Source organism: Elephantulus edwardii, unplaced genomic scaffold (genome assembly GCF_000299155.1).
Source record: "Elephantulus edwardii isolate Elephantulus edwardi_28Jun2011 unplaced genomic scaffold, EleEdw1.0 scaffold00139, whole genome shotgun sequence".
Classification (NCBI taxonomy): Eukaryota; Metazoa; Chordata; class Mammalia; order Macroscelidea; family Macroscelididae; genus Elephantulus; species Elephantulus edwardii.
The window spans coordinates 6,196,344-6,220,832 of NW_006399889.1; the positions used below are offsets into that span (position 1 = coordinate 6,196,344).

The window sequence follows — 24,489 nt, forward strand, 5'->3', positions numbered from 1 at the left end:
ATGTTTTAGAACTCAATGTGACTCATATGATTCTCATATACTTCTTAAACTCTCCAAGGAAATGTTTCCACACTCCCATCTGGATATGATTTAAACCAAGGCAGAAATAGCATATAGGTTGTGCCATAAAGACCTTCTCATTATCATCACAAAGAGAAACATTTTATATTTCATACAACTACTTTTTTTAAAAAAATTAACTCAGACAAGGAACACAAAGTAATAAAAATTTAAATGTTATGGATGAGGAAGGAAATAGCTGAGTCATTAAGATTTTTCTATAAAGTGATTGAAAATCCAGTGCATAGTTCATCTATGACACATACGGGTCTCCATGAGTCAGAAATGATTCAATAGCAACTGGGTTTTCTTTTGTTAAATTAGATTTAGTGTCCATTAAACAATAAAATAGAGAAAATTTTGTGCTTCTTCTAGAAGGATAGTCCATTATCTATTAGGTTGTCTTTGTGTGCTAAGCTAGAGACTATTTCAAAAGCTACTTTAAAATGCTTAAAAATGAAAAAAAAAAAACAAGTTAACAGGATTTAAGAGAACATCTACCACATTCTAGTCTTGTGCCTGACATTTTGTATTTGACTTTGTCTTTGATCTTAAGAAAGGATTCCTGTCAAGTTGTGAATTGTAAGGTTTGTGGTTTGAATCTACCAATCCATCTGTGAGAAAAGAATGGGCAGTCTTCTCCTATAAATATTTACACTCTCAGAAACTCCATGGATGGCTGCTATCAGCTAGAATTGACTTGATGGCAGTATTTTATAACACTAATCATCATTTTGTTTGCTGTTATTATGGTCCCTTTAGAGATAAAATGAGCTTTGGTGGTAGTCTACTGTGCATTATACCGTTAACTGTAAGGCTCTGTGTCTCTTGTGGTCTGAATCCATCAGAAGCTTCATAGGAGAAAGATGGACTGTCTCTTCCCTTTTAATTTAAAGCCTCAGAAACTCAAAGGGTTACTATGAATTTAAACAAACTCAATGGCAGTACTTTTTTATTGTTTTGTTTCTAAAATCCACTCAGAATTGCCTGTGACTCATAGTGACCCTGTGTACATAAGCTGCCCTGTCTGGCGCCAATCTCATTATCTCCAATAGACCCAATGCTATTGTTCCAGTCACTTAGTCAATCTATCTCATCCTGGGTCTTCTTCTTCTGCTCTGTCCCTCCACCCTTGTAAGCATGATGTTCTTCTCCAAGGACTGATCCCTCCTGGCCACATGCCTAAAGTATGTGAGACAGAGCTTCAAAATCCTTGCCTCCGGGGAGCAGTTTGGTGTTTCACCCTCTGCGTGACAGACTGCCAATAGGCCCAGTGATGAGAATTTTCTTTTCCTTGATGTTGAGTTTCAATCCATATTGAAACTAAGAATATGGAGGAGCCCTATTGCTAATTTGATATCCATAGCTAATATTCTAAAAGTCTTACAGATGAATAAGAAACATGAGTGTGATTTTACCAATCAACTTCAATATTACAAAATCATTCTTCTGGTTCTGGTACAAGGAAAAGTGGGGATGTGGTGGGCATATGGTCAGATGATCTAGATAAAAAAACTTTGGTGGCATAGCATGGCACTCTGCTAATGGAAAGGCTGGTTGTTGGAATCCACTAACTAACCTGTATGTGAGAGAAAGATAGACAGTCTTCTTTCATAAACATGCACAGCCGTGAGCCTTGCTGAGGGTCACCGGGAGTCAGAACTGATGTGACAGTAGTAGGTTTCATTTTATTTATTTGTTTTGAATTTATAGGTAAAGCCTAAATGAAACAGTGATTTTTCTGCTGGGAGAAAGAATGTCTAGAATTCTCTAAAGGAGTCCAAGTACTTGGAATTCTCAGAAAATACCAAAAACTACTGTTCTTTGGACATAAAGTTTCCACAAGTAAATTTACTAAGCACTTTATATATCTGCTGCTGCTAGCAATAGGTAGGACTCAACAAACTATTCTCCTGAGAACCTCAATGCTTTTTATAACCAGAACGATGACTAATACGGAGGAAAATGTGAAAATAAACTTCGTGAGGTCTCCCCACCCCCCAATTCCTTTAAGAGTTCCTTGGACACATATGCTGTTTGTTGTCCATCCTATTAGTAACCACAGCTTCCTTCCTGCAGGTTCATGAACACTGAAACAATACACCATTAAAAACAAACAAACAAAAAAAGGATTTACATGAAAGACAACTGGAGCTGGTTGCCAGGGGAACTGACCAAGTTCCAGACACACTCTATGTTAGAAGGATAATTTTCTGGGTATCCAGGGCTATTGAAGGTGCCCTCAGCCATGTGGAAGGTCCCACCACAAGCTGGAAAGAAAGGAAAGGAAAGTAAGTGCCAGCACAATGTTGACTGCGAGACACCACAACATGCCTAATTACCTTTACATCATAACATTTACTAACTTGTGCCATGTAGGACAATCATCAGTGACTGAACAGAAGGACTCTCTTTGACATCTGAAAGCCTTTTCCTTTTGTGAATTGCAATATTTAGGAATAAAAGACTTATTTTAATTAGTGTTTCTGCTCAAGATTGTCTTCACCCCTAGCATAGAAGAGAACGTTTTGCTTTTCCCTGTCACAAGACACAAACACATTCTAGGTGTTCGAAGGCATTTCACTGCTAACGAGAAATCCATCAGCTGATAATCAAGTACATTCTTGGTTTAATGTCATCCTTCTTCACTTCCTATGGGCCAGTGCTATTAACGACAGTAAATCCAGCCCGGGTCGAGCAGCGAGGCTGCTGACACTAGAGAATAGCCACATGGTTGGCATTCCTAAGAGTACCTTTGAGAACATTAGCCAGGGGCTGCCTTAGCTATCACTTCACTGCGGAGAAGAGCAAGACGCAGGTGAGCAGGCTGTCCCAGATAGTACCATCACTGGAGTTAGCCTAAAAGGAGAGCAGATTGCCAACCAATTCTCCCTTCTAATTCACACTTAGAAATTGTATCAGACTTAATTTGGAAGATCACAGAGGTGACCTCAGGAAATGGAACCCCTAAATTTAAAAATGGGCCTCGGTGCAGGGTGGAGTACTTGCTGCAGGATGGTTGTCTGGCCTAGGAGCACAACACAGGCTGTAAGCATAGGCCTTTCAGCTATTGCCAGTCCAGCAACTCTACACTTTGTGTAGGCTGAGGGTTACCACACTGCAATGCCAGGTCTCATGGAGGCGCTGGAGGAGAATAAGCCCACCAGTTTGACCAGGGATTTCCTGGATATGGTGGATCCTGATGGCCACCTAGTTTAGGCCCAGTACTGGGGGAGGGGACAGTCGGCCAAGTTGTTCAATCAGGGATTGGAGTACATTTATGTCTCTTGTGCTCCTTCTGCTGCTGCCCCCTAGAGGCCACATTAAAAACCTCTCCTGAACAATCTACTGAGATTCCAGGAGGAGAGTTGACTGACTTCTCCAGGAATGGGCCAAGGGCCCACCAAGCTTGCTGAGGAGCATCATTGGGTATTCCACCTCAGATACAAGGTTGCGTACTAGGCAGGTGGCAGGGACCTGCTGTGAGGTCTACTACCCCACCCCATCTAAGAAAAGCAGCTTCTTTCTCTACCTCTTAACAATTATTACTCATCAGACACTCTGTGCATTATGAACACGTGCTGAGCAAGTTACAAGTACCAGGCTTGCCTTGGCTCACACTCAATATAAACTCAACTCACCACAGTCAAGCTGGTTCAGACTCTTAACAACGCTCCACTGGGTTTCTGAGGCTGTAAATCTTAAATCAAGGACTACAGAGCAATTCACTGCATACTTCATCACCCGAGCTCCAATAGTAATGGAAAACATAAACTTTGTGGGCTTTCTTTTTATGTTTTAAATGACAAGCCAAGGCTTTCTGCCACATTTCTGTTAATCTAATGGAGCCATTTACGGATCCCTGTTACCTGATGATGATGCAGCATATGAAGCATGAAAACCACTGGCGCTCCCACTAGAATCAGAGACGAACCGCAACGTTAGGGCGTTGCTGAACGAAGTGACAGGATGCGGCATGGCTGTGCCACAGTAACGGCCTATAGGTGAAGAGAACAGCGAGAAATGAACGAGGCAGAGGCAGAGCACACTGTGTCTAGGACGCATACTTTTAATGACAAAGGACCAAAGTAAACAGAAGAATTCACCATCAGGACAATCATCTAGATCAAAGCCCATGTTTGACAAAATACCTGAGAAAAACAAACTAGAAGTGCAATCACAGCAAGACTATTTAGAAACATGATGAAAAACCATTAGAGGATCATAAGGGGGAAAATGTAGATGCTCTGGCTTCCACCGTGACTTAAATACTCTCTCTGGTACTGTGGAAGCCTTCCTAAATAAATAAGCTAATGCTCAGAAACAATAGATTTTAGCAGAGAAAGTGTGAGGATACTGGGGCCAGGCGACCCAGGTTTGACTCCTGGCTCAGCATTTACTACGTATGTGAACTGTTGTTATTATGAATCGTGAAGTCAGAGTCTACTCACAGGGGACCCTCCAGTGGGTTTTCAGAGAAAATTGATCGCATGGAAGGAGATTGCTTATCTTTATTTTCCATAGAGCAGGTGATGGATTAAAATCAAGTGTTGGCAGGACAACCCCTTACCACGAAGTCACCAGAACTCCTTGTAGAAAATGAATTACATGTTCTGTGCTTTAGTTTCTCTACTTGCCAAAAAGATAGATAAGTATTAATAATACTTGTACCATGCTGTTGTTGTTATGTGCCATCAAGTCACTTGTGACTCATAGCAATCCTATGCACAACAGCACTAAACCCTTTCCTATCCTGAGCCAAACTCACTGTCTCCAACACATTTACCCCTATTATCCCAGTTACTGGGTTAGTCCATCTCATCTAGGATCTTCCTCTCCTGTACTATCCCTCTACCTTTCCAAACATGATGTCCTTCTCCAAGGACTGGCCTCTCCTGGCAACATTACCAAGTACATGAGATAGGATTTCAAGACCCTTGCCTCTGGAAGCAACTTTGTTTCACTCTCTCCAGGATAGACCTATAAGTTCTCTTGGTAGCCCATGGTATATTCAATATTTTTCTCTAGCACCATAGCGCAAAGGCATCAATTCTTCTCTCATCCTTAGTTATTGTGTAGCTCCTTGACGTATAGCAAGTAATTGGGGAAAACGATGGCCTGGGTCAAGTGCACCTTAGTCTCCAGACTGAAATTATTGCTCTTCAGCACTTTGGAGTGGTCTTTGACAGCAGATTTTCCTAATGCAACTCGTCTTTTGATTTTCTGACTGCTGGTGCCGAGAATATTGATTATGAAACTTACATCATAAAGGTGTGGAAATTGAATTACTATTTAGAAAATGTTTCAATGGTATTTGGCACAAGGTAAGTGGTATATATGTGTTTGTTAAATAATAAACCCTTATTCCTGATCAAATTCTTGCTGATAAGGATCTCAAATAGTAAAATCAGAGGTCAGAGACTAAAACATTCACTTATTTGCACACTACAGTCTCAGGCACTGGGAATGAAGCAATGGGCAAAACCAAGTCTCTTGGACAGGGTTTATACACTAGTGGATCAAGAGCAGCCAGTACTAAAAAGCTCAAAAATTACTATGTTTATAAAGAAAGTGTAAATATGCTGGAACACCCCCCGCCCCCCCCCCCGGGTACTGTCATGAGGCTGTCCCCTGTGGTTGATTTTTAAAAACAGCTTGACTAGCCATTGCCTTTGTCTTTTACTACATGGCTGAGTGGGACTGTGTTCATATGAATGAGGTGATAGGATAGGAACAAGGAAATAAGGTATACAGAATACAAATGAGGGGATTGGCCAGTTTTGCCATCTTTCCAGGTTTAAATTGAACAGGTAAAGTGGCAGAATCTTTCTTGGAGCAAGAAGGAAGCAGCAGAGAGTCCAGCAAGAGTCTGACCAGGATCTAGATGAGAGCACCAGAAGATACAGCACCATCAGAGAACCAGAGATCAACCCAGAGTGAGACACAGCGCAACTGGTACTGCAGCCTCACAAAGCCAGAGCCAGTGGCCTTTACTCAAGCTTGTTCTCTCTGGGGAGGCGACGCCCTAATTGGCAGGACCAAGAGAATTTTGTAACACTGGCCTGAGGCTATAAGGCTCAATGTCAAAAGGCCTATAGTCACGCTTGAGAAGCCGTTCTGCCTAAAGAATTGTATCTTATTTCCAACCTGGATTATAACCTGTAAACTTCCCTAATAAATCTCATAACTGTGAGGATGGTCAGTGAATTCTGGATGGTCATCGAAATAGATTAGACCCATCAGTAGAGCAGCGAGAGCCCTGGGAGGGACATTGGTGTTAGAGTTGGCAGAAGTGGGTTCTGGGAAGTATGGGGGCATTTCTGACCTAAGAGAAATTGGTTTTGTACTGTAGATGGTGCTGACGAGTTCTGTTCCCTCTTGTGGAGTTAGTGAGTGTCAGATGCAAATTGCCTTCATGACACCTGCACTGTCTTTATACGATATTTCAGAAACTGTTCTTGTTCACTGCCACAGTCATCTCTTGAGTCCATGCACAGCAGAAGAAAGCATAGGACTGCCTGATCAGGACACAGATCAGATAGTTGGGATCCACAGGGTTTTCACAGGTTGACTTTCGGAAGTAGATCACCATGCCTTTCTTCCTAGTCTACCTTTTCCTGGAAATCAAATCCATCCCCCTAAGTCAATCCCAACTCCTAGTTGATTTCATAGAACAGAGTAGAACTGATACTGGATTTCCAAGGCTTTAAATCTTCACAATAATAGGTTGCTTCATCTATCTCCTTCTGAACAGTTGGTGGGTTTGAACCACCAACTTCTGGCTAATTCTTTAACCATTATACCATGAGGGCTTCTCTTAGTCTAGAAGCTCCATTGAGAATTGTTTATCATCACAGCCACAGCAAGCCCTGACTGGCAGGTGGGTCTGTGTATGAGGTACATGTCTGAAACAAAATCACAGCAATCTTGAATGACACGGAGATGTCTTACACGTAGAATGACAGTGTCATACTTTTTTCTAGTGAGAACATAGGGATAAGAATATCTTAAATGGTAGAATCCCCCCCCCCAAAAAGAATATCTTAAATGCCAATATAAGAACAAAACCATAGTTATAAAAATAGGGTGGTTATGGGGTGCAGTGGGGGTAGGAAAAGAATGGTGGATAATAATCACTTTACTGAAATAGGTGAAGGGAAAGTCAATGTGAAAGGAATAGGTCATCAGACATTGTGTATATTGCAATTAGGAATGTGGAACCGCATATGCATAATGATAGACTGGGATAAAAAACAAAGGGAAGGTTTTTACACCCATAGAAACAATGATGAAGGGTGAACAAGAATGAAAGGGGAGGGAGAGGGGAGCAGAGATTAGTGAAGGGAATTAGTGAGGGCCAAGGTAGCGTACAGGATCTGATGAGTCCTTATAATAAATGGCATTGATCAATCACAATTAATGTTGTAAAACAAAATGTAGAGGAATGATTGAATGAAAACCAATAATTAACAAAGAATTTTGGTAAAAATGTAAGAAATTTCTGATGGACTATTACCTATGGTTAAGAGCAACTGCATTTTACTACTGTCTTAAAAGTTGCAACCCTTTATTTTTAAAGCATACGTCAACTGTTCGTTTGCCTTGAATATGCACAGGCTGTTTCTTGGATCCCATATTCAACCCTGCTTTCGTCCCCTCAGATGATCTTAACTTGGCTTATAGTGCCCTTCATATTTATTGGAAACACTCTGGTCTTTTAGTAGAGATGTGCAGGTATAAATAAAACACCCCCCCAAGGCTCCAGATATAAGTGAGAGAGAACCACGGTACCTCGCAGAGGTGCGTCCTGATCACCGCCATCCAGAATTTCCAAGAAGTCACGTGAACACTGTCTGCTACCTTGAAGTTCAAAGTGGCTAAAGGAGAGGGTTATATGATTGACTGTAAAAAAAAACAAGAGAGACTATTTATTAAAGCACTGCCAAACAAAACATACAAAGGAGAGCAATTTTACCTCAGATAATTGCATCAGAGGATTCTCCAGCAGGGAAGCAAAGGATTTGGCAGGTAGTCAGTGAGTAAAAGAAAAGGGAACAAGGCTCTGCTACAAGGTTTTCCTTTGAAGTGTTAGAGGATCAATATTTTTTTTAAAATGTCTATAGAATCTGAGTACAGGAAATGGTAAATGAGAGAACGCTCTTGGGTAGGTGCATTCCAGAGACCATGGCAGAACATCTGCTTGGAAAGACGACAGAGAATAAGGGTTTGGTTTTGTTTTTTTTTTTTAAAAATACAAGGTCTGGCTGTATGTCCCTTTTAAGCATTTTGGTTTGAAAGAATAATTTCTATAAACTCAGAACCTCTTGTGTGCTTGCAAAGAAGCAGCTCTTTGCTGTTCTGACACACAGTCCAGCACACTCAGTTTTCTTTACAGGCCAGTGCCCTAGAGGTTCAGAGACATTCATATCGAAAGCTTTGAATTACTTGCACAACAGCAAATGCCTGGGTACATTTTTTTGTGGTTCTTCCAGGACCCCTAATCTTCAGAATACGATCTTTTCCTGTTGCTACATTTTGAACCAAGGAGATCTTTCATCCAAGTGCTTTACAACCCATTAGAAAATAACCCATGGGCACAGAACTGCTCTGCTCCAGGCAGGGTCCCCGTTAGTCACAGCTCCATCTCCAGCCAGCAGCTTTCTTTGGGCCTTCACTCTCCTTGTCTGCAATTGGCCAAGGATTACATTACCAGTCTCTAAGCCCTGTGTATGTCAGTAAAGATACTATCAATTTGTTAACTCTTATTATCACTGAGAAAATTGTCGGAGAGTATGTGAGCCAGACCTTTTTCTTGATTAGAAAATGGAATTCAATTTGTTTAAGTGACTTGCCAGTTATTACACAGAAACTGAGTCAAGAACCTAATGCTTGAATCAGTCTTTCCTGATAAACTCAAAGGAGGGTAAGGATTTTTTCAAATTTGTTGTTAGTGCCATTGAATTGACTCTAACCTACATAGAAACCCTACCACATACAACAGATTGAAACCTTGCTGTGTCCTGCTTCCTCCTCACAATGCCTGCCATGCTTCAGCCTGTAATTGCAGTCACTGTGTCAATCTAACTCATAAGGGTCTTCTCTTTACAATTTTCCAAGCAAGACATCCTTTTTCAAGGACGAGCTCCCTATGATAACATGCCTAAAGCATGAAAGACAAGTCTTACCATCCTCGCTTCTAAGGAGCACTCTGACTACATTCCTTGTATTTTGGAAATAAGACGCATAGTACTCTAGAATGCCCCTCCCCCTTTGCAGCCTTTTTTTCCCCCTCCTGTGTTCTTTGGCTTGTCCTCATATTATCTGTCTTCAAAACGAAGACAGTCATTCTTCCTACCAGAAGGTTATGGGCTCAGAAATGAAGATGCTACAATTTTAAAAAGAAAATAAGCCCTAAATAAGTGCCTTTTCCAGGCCAAAAGTGGGATTTATTTTCTTCCTTCCTTTCTTTCTCTCTCTCTCTGTCTGTCTGTCTCTCTCTCTTTACCCCAAACATGTATTGCAGGAAAGAGCAGGCTTTATAATTAGCTTCCATTTTTACTGAAGATCAATAGGCTCAGAGTGATACATTCTCAGTCTGTGAGATATGAATTCTCTAGTGTATAGTTCTTATTATTCATTCAGCAACTATCTACTAGAATGAAGGCACAGGCATCAAAAAGGTCATTATTCTTTCTGCTTATCCTCAATCTCACATCTCTGACACTGCAGACAAAGTTACATGTCTGTTATTGCTTTTATCCCCTAGCTAGATATTGAGACTCCCCCCTCCCCTTTCCAATTAAAAAGAAACAATCAAATTACTCCCTTCTCAGGCTAGGAAATGCTGTTCTTGTGCACATCAGGATTTAGCACTAACACAAGATGAGGGATATCATCAACTGTTACAACTGAGAAGATAGAAATATTTGCCATCTTTTTTACTTCTTTTTTACTACTTACATGGAGGTTGAGCTTGAATTATCCAGCTGCAGTTCTGGTTGCGTGGATACGGGGCAGGGAACAACGGAGAGGAAATGGTATCAAAAGAATCCGTGATGAGGAAGCCTCCACAGGCTGAAGAACATAAAAACATACACACACACACTCCATTCACTTGTGATTGCTACCAATAGTAAGGAACAATTAGGAGGTGAATAATTTGGTGAATCAAAAGAAATGGCTTTCCTCCTTTCTAAAATGAATGTCAAAGAAGTCACATATAAGCTCTGGGAAAATGGGAACATACTTCCTATTTAGAACCATGCTTTTAAATAACAGGAAATGAGGAAGTGCCATGTAACAATCAATTCAAGTGGATATGAATTGCCTGACCAATGCAAACAAGACTCTGGCACTAATTCACTTAATTTGTCTACTCATAAATTGCAGGTACCAGGATACTATATGAAAGATCTATCCTTTTGAGAGAACAAATGCTCAACTGAACAAGACTTCAGAGAATTTCAAAGATATATAAGCATCCAGAGGAATGAAAGCTTGTGGTCAACTGGAGAGAAAAGAAGAGATCTCATGGAGGAGTCCACAGGCTGAACAAAGAATTGGAGGGAAGAAAGAGTAGTCTAGGGAAAGGAAACTCTGAACAATGACACAGAGAAGCATAAGAGGTGCATTTACCAGATCAGCCTGAAACACAGAGTGCTGGAGGTGGGAGTGGACAGGTAGGTTCCAAGGTCTTTGGATGACAAGTGGAGGGGTTCAGGCTTCATTCAGTAGGTTGAGTCAGAATAGAAATTTGAGCAGCAAATGACATGTTCATTTCCTTATAACAAGATTACTGCAAATCATTCTGGAGTCAGATGGAGAAAGGATGAGTGAGATTGAAGAGTCGAGATAGGTGTCCCATTGCTCTGCAGCAACATGCAAATGAATCATTAAATGAAACAAAAATTCATTTAATATTATTTCTTTGAAAGTGCTACTGGCAATTGATTCATGCTTTCTGTCTTACTTTTCAAAGTCAAAGCAAAGAAACACCACCTCCTGCAATACAGTTGTTCTTCATCCTGACTGGGAGGAAGGGGTTCATGTCTAAGAATGAGGGTCATTATTGAAGTGATTCACCAGGAAAAACTAGCAAGTAGTAATTTAAGAAGGAAAATGCAAACATTATTTTTTCAGTTTGAACCAGGAATTAGAAAAATTAGTATCTGGAAGTTTGAAATCTTATAGTCTGTGTCAGTATATCTCTTTCTAGAATAAAAATTTGGAGAAAGGCAAAGACAAATACATGTGGGGGAAAAGTTGTTACTACCTCTGGTATAAATAAAGATACCTTTAAGTATCATTCTTAAAATATATTTGACAAAGGAAGTTAACAACAACTAAATTAGATAAGGCCAAAAGTAAAAGTATAAACAAGTGGAGTAATTCTAGATTACCTTTTCTTTAGTTTATTTACTTTTTTACATATGCAGAAAGCTGTTACCAATTTCTGAGAGCTAATCTCATCTCACTGGAACACAACAGGAGCACTAAGAAGAGTTTGCCTACACCCTGGGAAGACCCACATGGCACTCACCTTGCCTGAAGTGGGCTCTGAAGCCCCTGTTATGTCTGGAAGCTCCAGCTTGAAATCTCACAAAGAGAGTGTTTCCTGAAGAGATGATGGGGTTAGTCAGTTGCTGTCTTCCACACACACTGGCAAGGCGGGTGGTTGCTGAATTGAAGCCATCATAGGCCTACAAAGAAAGGCAGCATATATAATAGTGGCCTAAAATGTCAGATTTATATCTAGAAGATCCCTTTCCATGAACTCTCTGCTCTCCTAGTGCAAAGCAGCTCAGTGAAGTTTGCAAACTACGATGGACTAGGAAGCAGGAGTGGCATTCCCTTCCAAAATGATGAGCCCTTAAAAGTATTGTACTTGGAAGTAGACCATAGTCTTGATATAGTGCTCACAGATAAGCCCTCATATGGGAAGGCCTTCAAAAACGGAGAAGAGCTGCACCCTCAAAGTTGTTGTTATGTGCCTTTGAGTTGAAAGTGACTCATAGGGGACCCTCTAGTGGCTTTACAGATGCTGTAAATTGCATAGGAGAAAAGTGACTGTCTTTTTTTTCTTGCAGAGCAGCTGGTATATTCAAGTTGCATGCCTTCAGGTTGAAAGCACAACTCTTTACCCATTAGACCACCAGAATTCCCTCCTCTTCAAAATAGAGCAACCTTATTGAGGTGAATGGAATATAAGACCTTCATTTACTAACATGGTAAGACTCAAAACAAGGAGGAAATGTCTGCAATCATCCATTAATCAGAAAATAGGCTGTTTGCAGTTCTGTTGTTAATTGCCATTGAGTTGTACACAACTCAGAGCAACTCCATTAACAAAAGACCTGAAGCCTTTCCATAACTTTCTATAACTATCATTCCTCCAATTTCAGAGTTTCCAGAGGCAAGTGGTTTAGGAAATGGATGTCACTCCTGATTCTTAACCTGTCTTAAAACTAGGAGCTCCACTAAACACTGTCCACCATGGGCAGTCATTACGGCATTTGAAACTCTAATGGTACAGGGTTCAGCATCAGAACAAACCTAGATTACCTCAGCACAGCAAATGGACAGAAGAATGCTGTACAACTTAGAAGTATGTTCCTCCAAAATATAGTAGCAAAGGATTAAAAGATAATCCCTCAGACCTGACTTATTAAATAGAAGGGCCCACCAGGAGGTTTTGTTGACTCTAAACAAGAGGCTTAAACAACAAAACAATCCACACAGATCCTCAACCAAAACAAGAGTGCCATCATACACAGTAGAGCCAATGGAAGTCCAGAATGGAAGACAAGGGCTTGGCAATATATATTGTTATTGTTGTCATTAAGTGACATCTAGTAGAGAAACCATAAACAAAATATTTTAATCTTCTTCTATAACTATTATCCCTTCTCTAAGTTCATAGAGTTTCCACAGGCATGTTCAGGAAGTGGATGTCACTCCTGCTTCCAAGCCTGTCTTAATCTGTTAGCTAACCAGATATTGTCAACCATGTGTAACCGTTACGGCACTTGACAGATCAATGGTACAATGTTCAGTATCACAGCAATCCAAAGTTACCTCAATCCAGAGAAATGACAGAAAAGCGCTGTAACACTTAGTAGTGTTCATTTCAAAAACAATTACAACCAGATCCTTTGGCCTATGGCCCTAGGGCCAAATGAATTTTAAAAGGCTGAAGGCCCAGGGTTCAGGCTCTCATTGGTTCCCAACAAGAGGCTTCTGGCCAGCCAAAGACTACCCAGAGCCTTCCCACACTAACACAGAAAGGACACACTTCTAAAGTCAGGTGAATTTTAAAAGGCCACAGGCCAATGCCTCAGGCTCTGATTGGTTCCCAGCAAGGGGCTTCCAGCCAGCCAAAGATGACCCAGAGCCTTCCCACACCAACACAGAAAGGATGCACAACTAGAATTTGCAATACTCGTCTAGGAAAATTAAAGGCTGAACAAATAAATATGTCTTGTTAAAAGTATAACTGGAATGCTCCTTGGTGAGACTCTTTTTCATATACTTTGGGTATGTTAACAAGTCAATTACTGAATAAGGATATCATGTTTGAGAAAGTAAATAGTGAAAATGATGTAAGCTACAAGAATGTCAGATGGGTTCATAAATTAAAGGCTTTAATCATAGCCTTGGTGTTTACCACTTTTACGATCTAGGCACAAGGAATAGCTCTCCTGGTTGGCTAGTTCTGCAGTGCTATTCATTCAGAGGCTCTATTTCTGGTATTGATACTGTGGTGTTACTAAGTGATGTGGCAGCTATCTTGTGTCCATGAGGGGGAACATGGATGACATGTCTGCTGTAGACATCATTCTTACAGGCCAGTTTAGAGTCCTTTCAAAGACCTTATAGGAACATTGACTGCTCAAAACTAGGAAGATCATTTAAGCCATTTCAGGAGTGGTCTTGGCATGAAATAGATAAAGGCTTGGCCCATGGTAGTTGCATAAGGTGGCAGAGTTGGGAAAGAAAAAAAAGAACAATCCTGAGGAGGTATGCACTAGACTCAGTGATCTAGGAGAATGGGGAGAGGGGGAGAAGGTGTTGGGGTTGGTTTTTCCCCCCTCCTTTTTTGTGTGATTTGAGTGAAAGTTTACAAAACAACTTATTCATTCATCCATGTATCTACATTTTATTTTATAAGATAAAATAATACACAATGTAACCACACATTTCTCAATTCTTCCTTATGATCCTCATTCCATTAAACGTTCTATATTACCCCTTGCTACCATGATGGCGTTATCAATGAACAAAATCTGCTCTTTTGATCCTATGTAGTTGGTTCCTTTTAAGAAATTAGTGTCTCCCTGGTGCCAACTGTCACCTTATAGGTCTGACTATTGTTTGGTTGAAAGTTGAGCCATGGACACTAGAATAAATTGTCTTTGATTTGAAGGCAGTGGATCTGCTTTCTGGTGAGGTTAGAGGTAAGCTAGGCTTTTGGTAATATTAATACTGTTGTCGTTTTACTTTCAAAAGTTAAAGCCCACCTTCTCAGAACATCTGTATTATAGAATCTAGAGAATATGTTCATTTTTGGTTAAGGCACAAAACTACTTACTTGTCTCAAGCTGGTAAACTCATTCACCCCACTGCCTGTCTCTGTCCCTGCCCTCAAATTCAGGGGTCCAGTAAGTTGATAGTAGACTTTTCTCTATTTTCTTCCCCCTTGTGAGGTGTTACAGTTCTCTCAAGGAAAAAGATGAAAATAAGGAGATATAATAAAAAAGTGAGCTGAAAGGTAAGGCTATATCTCCTGAATAAGGTGTTTCCCTGGAGTTCCTTTGAAAGGCAAATCTCCTGGGGGCCTGGGCATGTGGGGTCTATAGGTTTTCCAGGTACTGCTTGAGATCCTAGAATTATGGGAGCTCTGGTAAACTACACATAGTGGGGCACTGCTTTATAAGGTCTAGATTCAAAGGCCTCTAGAAATCAGAGTCAAAATAATATCCTAGGGATTCTATAAATTTTATTAACATGATAAAATTTTATAAGCACCATCAAAGACATCTTAATCTAGTCTTCAACAACTAGTCCTCAAAAATTCAAAGTAATATAATTTTATTTTATGGTTTTTTAACAATGAAAATGAGTGTGCTGGCTGTTAAACTATTGCCATGAATTGCAAAGTAGTTTTTATGTACTGTTGAGTTGACTATGATTCAGTGACTCTGTGAACAAAAGCTCTGAACCTTGTCCTATCCTGAACCAGCCTCATAATCTCCAACACACCAGACTCCACTGCCACAGTCATTGTGTCAATCCATCTCATTGAGGGTCTTCCTTGCTTGCCCTGGCTTTCTACCCTTCCGAGCCTGATGTCCTTCTTCACGATACTTAGCTAATGCTGTAGAAGTACAATCAGGGTGCTCCTTGAAGGCAAAGATGGTGAAACTTCATCTCACTTACTCTGGGCATGTTGTCAGTAGGGGCCAATTCTTGGAAAAAGGAATCATACTGGGAAAGGTGGAAGGTCAGAGAAAGAGAGGAAGACCTTTGACAAGATGGAGTGACATAATGACTGTAAGAATAGGCTTGGGCATGGTGGAGATTGTGAGGTTGGTGCAGGATAGAGCAAGGTTCAGATCTGTTGTTCATAGGGTTGCTATGAGCTATACACAATTTAATGGCGCCTAACAACAATGAAAATTAAGTTGGGAACTTATTTCTTCTCTTTCTCTATTCTGTAATATTGTGTTGTTTTGTTCCAAATGTCCAGGATGATTATTAAGTTATTTGAGCTTAACTGCCATTATATGAAAGAATTAAACTTCAGGCTACCAAACAGTCAGTGTTTTGTTTTGTTTTGTTTTGTTTTGTTTAAGCAAAGATTGGAATAATAAGTCTTTCATTTGAAAGTGTTAACATTTGTGATGTGAAATCAATATTCTCACATTTAAAAACTTAAATTTATTGCAATGTAGTTTCAAATGTACACAATAAGAACACTCCAAAAGAGAAAATATAAGAAACCTTGTATCCATTTATTTAAAATTCCAAAATTTTGAGAGTAATCAATATCCATATTCTTTTACTTTCATTTAGATCCTAAGGCAGAACTAGAAAATTGCATTACTATTGGTAGAAACAAACATATATTAATATAACTTATAGCTACATAATTCTTACTTAAGTCTATTTGCTAAGAGTTTTCTAAGCCTTGAAATTGATTTTCAGATCTATAATTTAAATGGTAAAAGAAAAAGCAATCGACAACAAAGCAAAGCTTGTACATCTCAACTAACTCATTTCTAGACGACACTAATAAAATTGTGAAGTTGAAGTCACACAAGGAAAAATGATCACCATCTATGAACTTTCAGCTAGAGGAGGACTAAAAACAGAAGTTAAAATGATTAAGTGGTGACCACAAATCTATAAGTGAGCTCTGGTGGCCTAGTGGGAAGGAGTTCACTGCTAATCCAAAGACACGAGCTTTGAATCAACCAGCTACTCCGAGGGAGAAAGATACACAATGTCCCCCTGCACTGTGTACAAGTCTCTGAAAATTAGCTTGAGGGTCAGTTCTGATTCAACAGCACATAACAACTATAACAACAATATTTATAGGAAAATCAGTAAGTCTCTTTGGATAGCATCTACAGCTTTGTGGTTTGTTTATTCATTTATTTTTTTATTTCCAAATACCAAAATGTTGTTGTCATGTGCCATTGAGTCACCTGTGACTCATAGTGACCCTACGTACAGTAGCTCTGAACCATGCCCTATCCTGAGTCAATATCAGTATCTCCGACAGATCCAATTCCATTTCTCTCGTCATTGAGCCAATCTAGCTCATCCCGGGTCTTCTTCTTTTGTTGTTGTTGTTGTTATGTGCCGTTAAATTGCCTGCAACTCATAGCGACCCTATTTATGACAGTCCCAAACCCTACTCTATCCTGTGACAATCTCACTGTCTCCAACACACCTACCCCCAGTACACCAGTCACTGAATCAATCCACCTCATAGAGGGTCTTCCCCTCCTGCGCTGTCCCTCCACCCTCCCAAGCATGATGTCCCTCTCCAAGAACTGGTCTCTCCTTGCAACATGTCCAAAGCATGTCAGACGAAACCTCAGAATTCCTGCAGCCTGATTTAACCTGCTCCAGGATGAACCTGTTCGTTTTCTTAGCAGTCCATGGTATATATAATACTCTTCTCCACTACCACAGCTCAAAGGCATCAATTCTCCTTCTATCCTCCCTAGTCATTGTCTAGTTCTCTGATGCAGAGCAAGTGATTGCAGAGGCCATAGCTTGTATCAGGCACACTTTAATTTCCTGAGTGACACCATTGCTCTTCAGTACTTTGGAGAGTTCCCTAACAGCAGACTTTCCCATCACAATGCGTCTTTTAATTTCCTGGCTGCTGGTGCCAAGACTGTTGACTGTGGAGCCAAGCAAACTAGAGCTGTTAACAATTTCAGTCTCTACACCATCCATCTTGATGCTGCCAATTGGCCCACTGGTGAAAATCTTTGTTTTCTTGATGTTGAGCTTCAATCCATATTGAAGGACCTTCTGCAGCAAGTGCTTCAGGTCCTCCTCAGTTTCAGCAAGCAGGGTTTTGTCAGCTGGATAATGCAGATTGTTGCTCAATCTTCTACCAATCCTGATGCCACACTTCTCCTTATAATTTCTTCTGCATATAGGTTGGAAATGTATGGAGATAGGACACATCCCTGGTATACACCATTCCCAATTTTGAGCCATGCAGTGTTTCTTTACTCTGTTCTGATGACTGCCTCCTGGTCCAAATGTAGGTTTCATATTAGCACAATCATGTGTTCTGGATTCCCATTTTTTCTCAGAGTTAGCCACAGTACATTGTGATCCACACAGTCAAAGGACTTTGCATAAACAATGAACCACAGAGAGACATTTCTCTGGTACTCCCTGCTTTCAACCAAGATCCATCTAACATTAGCTACAATATCCGTACTACCACGGCCTTTTCTAAACCTGGTCTGCACTTCTGGCAGTTTTCTGTTGATGTGCTGTTCCAGTCTTTTTTGGATAATCTTCAGCAGAATCTTGCTTGCGTGTAAGATTGTATATGATAGCTATTGGGTAGCTATGGCAATACAGAAACTATAACTTTTTAGCTTTGAAGTCTGGCCCAGCTCTAGGTGGTTAGGATCAGGGTATGTGCTAATATCAGAGCAGAAGAAAATACAGTATTTTTAATTTTATTTACACATTTGATACTACAGAAAAGTAGTATTTGTTGCCCCACCCCCACCCACTAAGTATGACAATATCTCTAGAAACAGATGTCTAAAGTTGAGGAAAACCAATTCTGGAAGAAAACATATTTAGAAGAGAGAGAGAGAAAAAAAAAATAAAACCAAAAACTACTCTCTGTGTTTCTTTTCAAAATCTTCCCTACGTACCATAATCTAGGATATAGAAGTATAGACAAAAAGAATGTAAGTATTCATGTTCTCAGTTCAAATGACATTATTCATCTTGCTGTTGTTGTCATTGTTGTTGATTGCCTTCAAGTTAAGCACAACTCATAGTGACCCTATGAAGAAAAGGCCTGAAGCCTTTCTGTAACTATCAACATTTACCATAGCTCATAGAGTTTCCAGAGGCATGTTGTTTAGGAAGTGGATGACACTTCTACACCTTATGGGTGCACAATATGCTAACAGGTTACATACAAGGTCCATCTCAGCTCATTTCACAATCAACCAAATAAGGGTCAGTCAAAAGCACTCTGATTTTAGGCATCAGATCACCAACACTTGTCAGCTGAGTCCACAAAGAACTCAAATCCCTCAGTGTTAGTTTCATCTCAGAAATAGAGGTAGGTTATTCTTCTTCCTTACCTCATGATGATACTGAAAAACATCAAAGATAATAAATATGAAAAATGAATAGAACTTATTACTAATGGAAGTTTCTTATATGTCATTACAGAAATCTTGATATATGCATTTTTAATGAAATTTGTTGACATGTAGTACTATTAAAGTTGTGTTGATTGCTGTTGAGTTTAGCATGACTCATAGTGACCATATGAACAAAAGACCCAAAACCTTTCTATATCTATCATCATTTCTCAAAGTTCATAGAGTTTCCAGAGGCATCTTATTTAGGAAGTAGATTCCATTCCTGCTTCCAAATTAAAGTTAGTCATTCCATTTATAGGTGTTTATCATAGAAAGCTCTGGTGGATTGTTGGTAATGAGTTACACTGCCGGCCCATAGGCATGTGGCTTGAATTGACCATGGGGGAAATTGCTCCATGGCGGAAAGATGAGTAATCTTCTCCCAAGTGATTTACTGCCTCTGAAAATCCACTGGAGAGTCAGAGTTGAGTTGGTTCCAACTCAACAGTACCTTATTGTTGTTGTTGATTGCCATCAAGTCAAACACAACTTATCGTGACTCTACGAACAAAAGACCTAATGCCTTTCCACAGCTATCATTATTTCTCCAAGTTCATAAGAGTTTCCAGAGGCATGTGGTTTAGGAAGTGGATAACACTCCTGTTTCCAAACCTGTTTTACAACTGGGAGCTCCACCAAACACTGTCCACATTGGGAAACCATTCTGGTATTTGATACCCCAGTGGTACAAGGTTCAGCATCACAACAAACCTAGGTTACTTCATACAGCACATTGACAAAGAGTGATGTACAAAGTGGAACAGTGTTCCTTCCGATAAATAGTAACAATAACCATAGAGAAGATCATCAAATTGAGGAAGACTTTAAACAAGATGGGCTGACAGTGACGGCAACAGAGGGTGTAAGCACCAAGGAGACTGTGAAGTTGGTGTAGGCTCAGGAACATTGTTGTTGTTGCGTTCCACAGGTTTCCCGAGGCAGTTAATCGCATCGGAGAAAAATGCTCATCTAGCTCATGCAGAACAGCAGCTGGATTTGGAATGTATGCCTTCAGGAATACAGTGCAGTTTCTTACTACCACTAGGTCACCAGAGCTCCCTATAGGGTCATCACAAGTTAGGGTGGATTTGACAGCACATAAAAACAGTAACAGCCCTAGAGGAACTCTTGTATGGTTTAACACATATATACAGACCAAAAAAGTTTATTATATACAATACTGTAAAATTTTCCATATCCTTCTCTCTCTCTCTCTCTCTCTCTCATTGCCACTAAGTTAGAACCAACACACAGTCAAAACATTATTAGATTTCCAAAGCTGTAAATTGCATGAGAGGAGATTGAATACAAACTTTCAGAGGAACAGCTATTGAGTGAGCAGCACAACTTCCTATGGACGATTGCTACAGAGTTCCTTGGTATCCCAGGGATCACATATTACCTCACTAGACCCTCATTCTGACCTATAAAAGACTACCATTAAAAGGAAAATGAAGAGGTAGCCTTCATGCCTTGCCTTTGCATTCATAACTCAGTCTACTCAGTTATAGCTTCTGTCCCTACCATTCTGTGCAAACACCTCTCCCTTAGACCTCCAGTGATCTCCAAGCCTGGAAATACAGTGCATAAATAGAATAATAAACCCAAATTATCATTAGGAGTATTTCTATGAAGAAATTAGATGTGTAAAAGCATCAGTAAAAGGTACATGTTGTTGTTGATTGCCATTGAATCAAGCACAATTCATAGTGGCCCTATGAACAAAAGGCCTGAAACCCCTCTACAACTATGAATATTTATCAAAGTTCATCGAGTTTCCAGAGGCCTGTTATTTAGAAGTGGATGCCACTTCTGCTTTCAAAAAGGTACATGTGGGACTTAAATATGTCCTTTAAGAATTCATTTATTTGAAGCAGTTATTCTTCACAGCATTAATATAATAAGAAACAAAGCCCCCATATCTAAATGATCAAAAATAATGTAGCAGATAATGAAATTATAGCATGCCTATTTAGGTGAGAGCTACATTGGCCTAGTGGATGGAAAGTTATGCTAACAAGTCCAAGGTGGGCGATGTTAATCTGCAGTCTTCTGGCCTGGTTCGAATTGGTTTTTTTGTGAAATATTCTTCTAAGTGGTATAGCACTGGTCTGTGCATTGTTGTACAGAGGTAACTCGTGGTTGCTGTGATGCTAAACACTGTGACACTGATGTGTCAAATGTGATATTGGTTATCCATGGCAGACAGTGTTTGTTGGAGCTTCCCGATTAAAACAAGCTTGGAACCAGGAGTGGCATCCACTTCTGAAATGGCTTGCTTCCGGAAACTCTATGAACAGTGCTCAGGTCTTCCATTCATATGGTTGCTATGAGTCATCTATGACTCGACGGCACCTACCAACAACAACGACTGGTGGCCTCGTTGCAAAAAGCTGTGCTGAAATCCCCGAGGCACACAGTTTGAGGACACTAGCCACTCCACGAGAGATGGATAGACACAATCCTTCTGTGTGATTAATTGCCTCTGAAAACCCACTGGAGGGTCAGCTACAGGTTAGTTCCAACCCAATAGTAAACAACATTTGTCACCAAAGAAAATTATTTTAAAGAAGAGATATATTCAAATTCTATCAAGAAAAAAGGAAAATGTAAAATTATAGACAGTATTACATTGTCTATGTATGTTTATTTGCACTTGTGTAGGAAATAAAGTTTCATAGTTTATTTTTTATTGTAGTATTATAGACAGCACTAATTTCTTATTTATCCTTTATTTTACATATTTAACATGAGGACTGTATCAAATTTTAAATGTTATATTAGAGAATATGTAGTCATTCAGGCATGTCAATGATCACATAAGATATATGAAAGTAAGCTATTCACAAAAAGCAGTACTGTAAATCCATGCTAGGACTAATGTCACTTAATCCAACCTTTGGCTGCTTGACAGGAATGTGTCATATTAAATGCATACAGTTTCTGTTTCAAGATCTCTGAGACATTCGCCAGCTGATATCTGTATCTATATACCAGCACCTATAACTGTACTCAGACCTCTCTCCTAAGCCCTGAGCGCATATGTCCAGCTGCATACCAGACACAAACATTGAAAGTCGACATCTAAATTTGATTCTATCATCTTTCTTCCTCTTCCTCTAAATCTCCTTTCTACATGCCAGACGTATGTAACCAGTCTCTCAAACCCAATTTAGATCTTCCCCTTATCCCTAACTCAGTGGGTCAGACTGTTCTGGGAATTCTCCCTCTTATGCAGAACTGATGCTTTTGAGCTGTGGTGTTAAAGGAGAGTACTGACTATCCCTGGGCTGCCAACAGACCAGACGGGTCTTGGAGGAGGTTCAGCCAGAGTGCTCCTGGGAGGCAAAGATGATGAAACTTCACTTCACAGACTTAGGGAATGTTTCTAGGAGAGGATATTCCTTGAAGAGGGATGGCAGAAAAGTGGAGAGACAGAGGGGGAAAAGAAGACCCTCAACCATGAAACTGACAAAGTGACTTCCATAATGGCCTTGAGGATGCTGGAGATTGTGAGGATAAAACAAGATAGGACAGGAGTCAGATCTGCTGTCCATAGTGATGCTATGAGTCACACTTGACTCGATGGTACCTCACAGCAACACCACGTAACACCCACCTAGTTGTCTCCCCTCTACCTCAGTCCAGAGCCTCATCTTGGTGTCGTGGTGTGGAACCTCATCTAGTCTTGCTTAGATCACTACACACAAAACCAGCTGCCACAGATCTACACTGACATCGCATGCATGCTAGAGAAGGACTATGTTCCATAGTTTTCATGGTCTCGTTTTTCTGAAACAGATTATCAGGCCTTCCATCAGAGGGAACTTTGAATGGACATAAACCTCTAGCTTTTTAAATAGAACTGAATGTGTTAACTTTTGGCACCTCACACATACTGCAGATCACACTATACTAACCTTAAATTTTCCTGCCTTAAAGGTGTATCCCCTTCCATCCAATCCCTAAAATAACTCCCAAACACCTCCAAATAATCGTGCTCAGTATGCTCTTTCTAAAACATAAAATTAATTTTTATTGTTGTTGTTGTTGTTATGTGCCGTCAAGTCGCTTGCGACTCATAGCGACCCTATGTACAACAGCCCTAAACCCCGCTCTGTCCTATGCCAATCACACTGCCTCTGACACTCCCATTCCAATTATCCCAGTCACTGAATCAATCCACCTCATAGAGGGCCTTCCTCTCCTGCACCGTCCCTCCACCCTCCCAAGAATGATGTCCCTCTCTAAGGACCGGTCTCTCCTCACAACATGTCCAAAGTATGTTAGACGGAGCCTCAGAATCCTTGCCTCCAAGGAGCCACCCGGTTTAACCCTTTCCAGGACAAATCTGTTTGTTTTCTTAGCAGTCCATGGTATTCTCAATACTCTTCTCCAGCATCACAGCTCAAAGGCATCAATTCTCCTTCTATCCTCCTTGGTCATTTTCCAACTCTCTGATGCATAACAAGTGATTGCGAAGACCATGGCCTGTATCAGATGCACCTTAGTCTCCAGAGAGACACCATTGCTCTTCAGTACTTTGGAGAGGTCCCTAACAGCAGACTTTCCCATGGCAATGCGCCTTTTAATTTCCTGGCTGCTGGTGCCAAGACTGTTGACTATGGAGCCAAGCAAACTAAAGCTGTGTACAATCTCAATTTCTTCACCATCCATCCTGATGCTGCCAATTGGTCCAGTGGTGAGAAACTAAGCATGACAATACAATTAAGCCCTGCACAGATCAGAAGCAATTGCTGACCGGCTTTGTTTGAAAACCAGTTCTAAATGTAAGAACAGCGCATGTCACAACCCTCCTTCTAACGTCCCATCAAGGACCTGGCTTGATGAGTAAATAATTCATGATTATTTTACTGAAATATCAGTCATCCTTTTAACAGCCCAGCATATGACTGCAGTAGGGAGGGGTAGAAAACAGATTTTAGCTTCCTTAGTAACATTTCTATTTTCTTATCTAGAAATTGTAAGATGCTCCTTTCCATTGGTGGAAGGTTAGGAAGTAAAGAATGAATCTCACTTTTTCTTGTTTACTGTCATCTTGCCCATAAAGAAAAAAGAAAAAAAACAACAACAAACAATGTAGAAGAAGGTCATCAACAAGACAGACAGACATTTAAACTTTAATAATGGGCTCAAGCGCGGTAACTTGTGGTTGTTGTGAGGCTGAATACTGTGACACTGATGTGTCAAATGTGTTAACGGTTGGCTACCCAATGCCGACAGAGAGTGGGGTGGAGCTCCCCGATTAAAACAAGCTTGGAAGGAGGAGTGGCATCCACTTCCATAATAGCTTGCCTCTGGAAACCCTATGAACCTGGAGAGAGGATGAGAGGCAACCAAGCGTCGAGGACTCTATGAGTCACCTGTGACTCGACAGCACTTAACAACAACAATGGGCTCAAGCAAGTCAGTAATTGTGAGAATGGCCCAGGATAGGGCAAGGTTCAGATGTGTTGTTCAAAGGGTCACTATGAATCATAGTTGT

The 24,489-nt window shown here is 40.4% G+C and overlaps 1 protein-coding gene across 1 annotated transcript in view; it reads right to left on the reverse strand.

Annotated features, from left to right (window-relative positions):
* LOC102869221 (cubilin-like) overlaps nucleotides 1–24,489 on the reverse strand; it is a 396,294-nt gene that overhangs the window by 145,822 nt on the left and 225,983 nt on the right. Inside the window, exons 32-36 of the mRNA XM_006894323.1 lie at nucleotides 11,600–11,759; nucleotides 10,021–10,134; nucleotides 7,852–7,962; nucleotides 3,930–4,058; nucleotides 2,198–2,330 (exon numbers count right to left, since the gene is read on the reverse strand). Of these exons, the coding sequence (XP_006894385.1) occupies nucleotides 2,198–2,330; nucleotides 3,930–4,058; nucleotides 7,852–7,962; nucleotides 10,021–10,134; nucleotides 11,600–11,759 (647 nt within the window). The remainder of the gene's footprint in view (nucleotides 1–2,197; nucleotides 2,331–3,929; nucleotides 4,059–7,851; nucleotides 7,963–10,020; nucleotides 10,135–11,599; nucleotides 11,760–24,489) is intronic.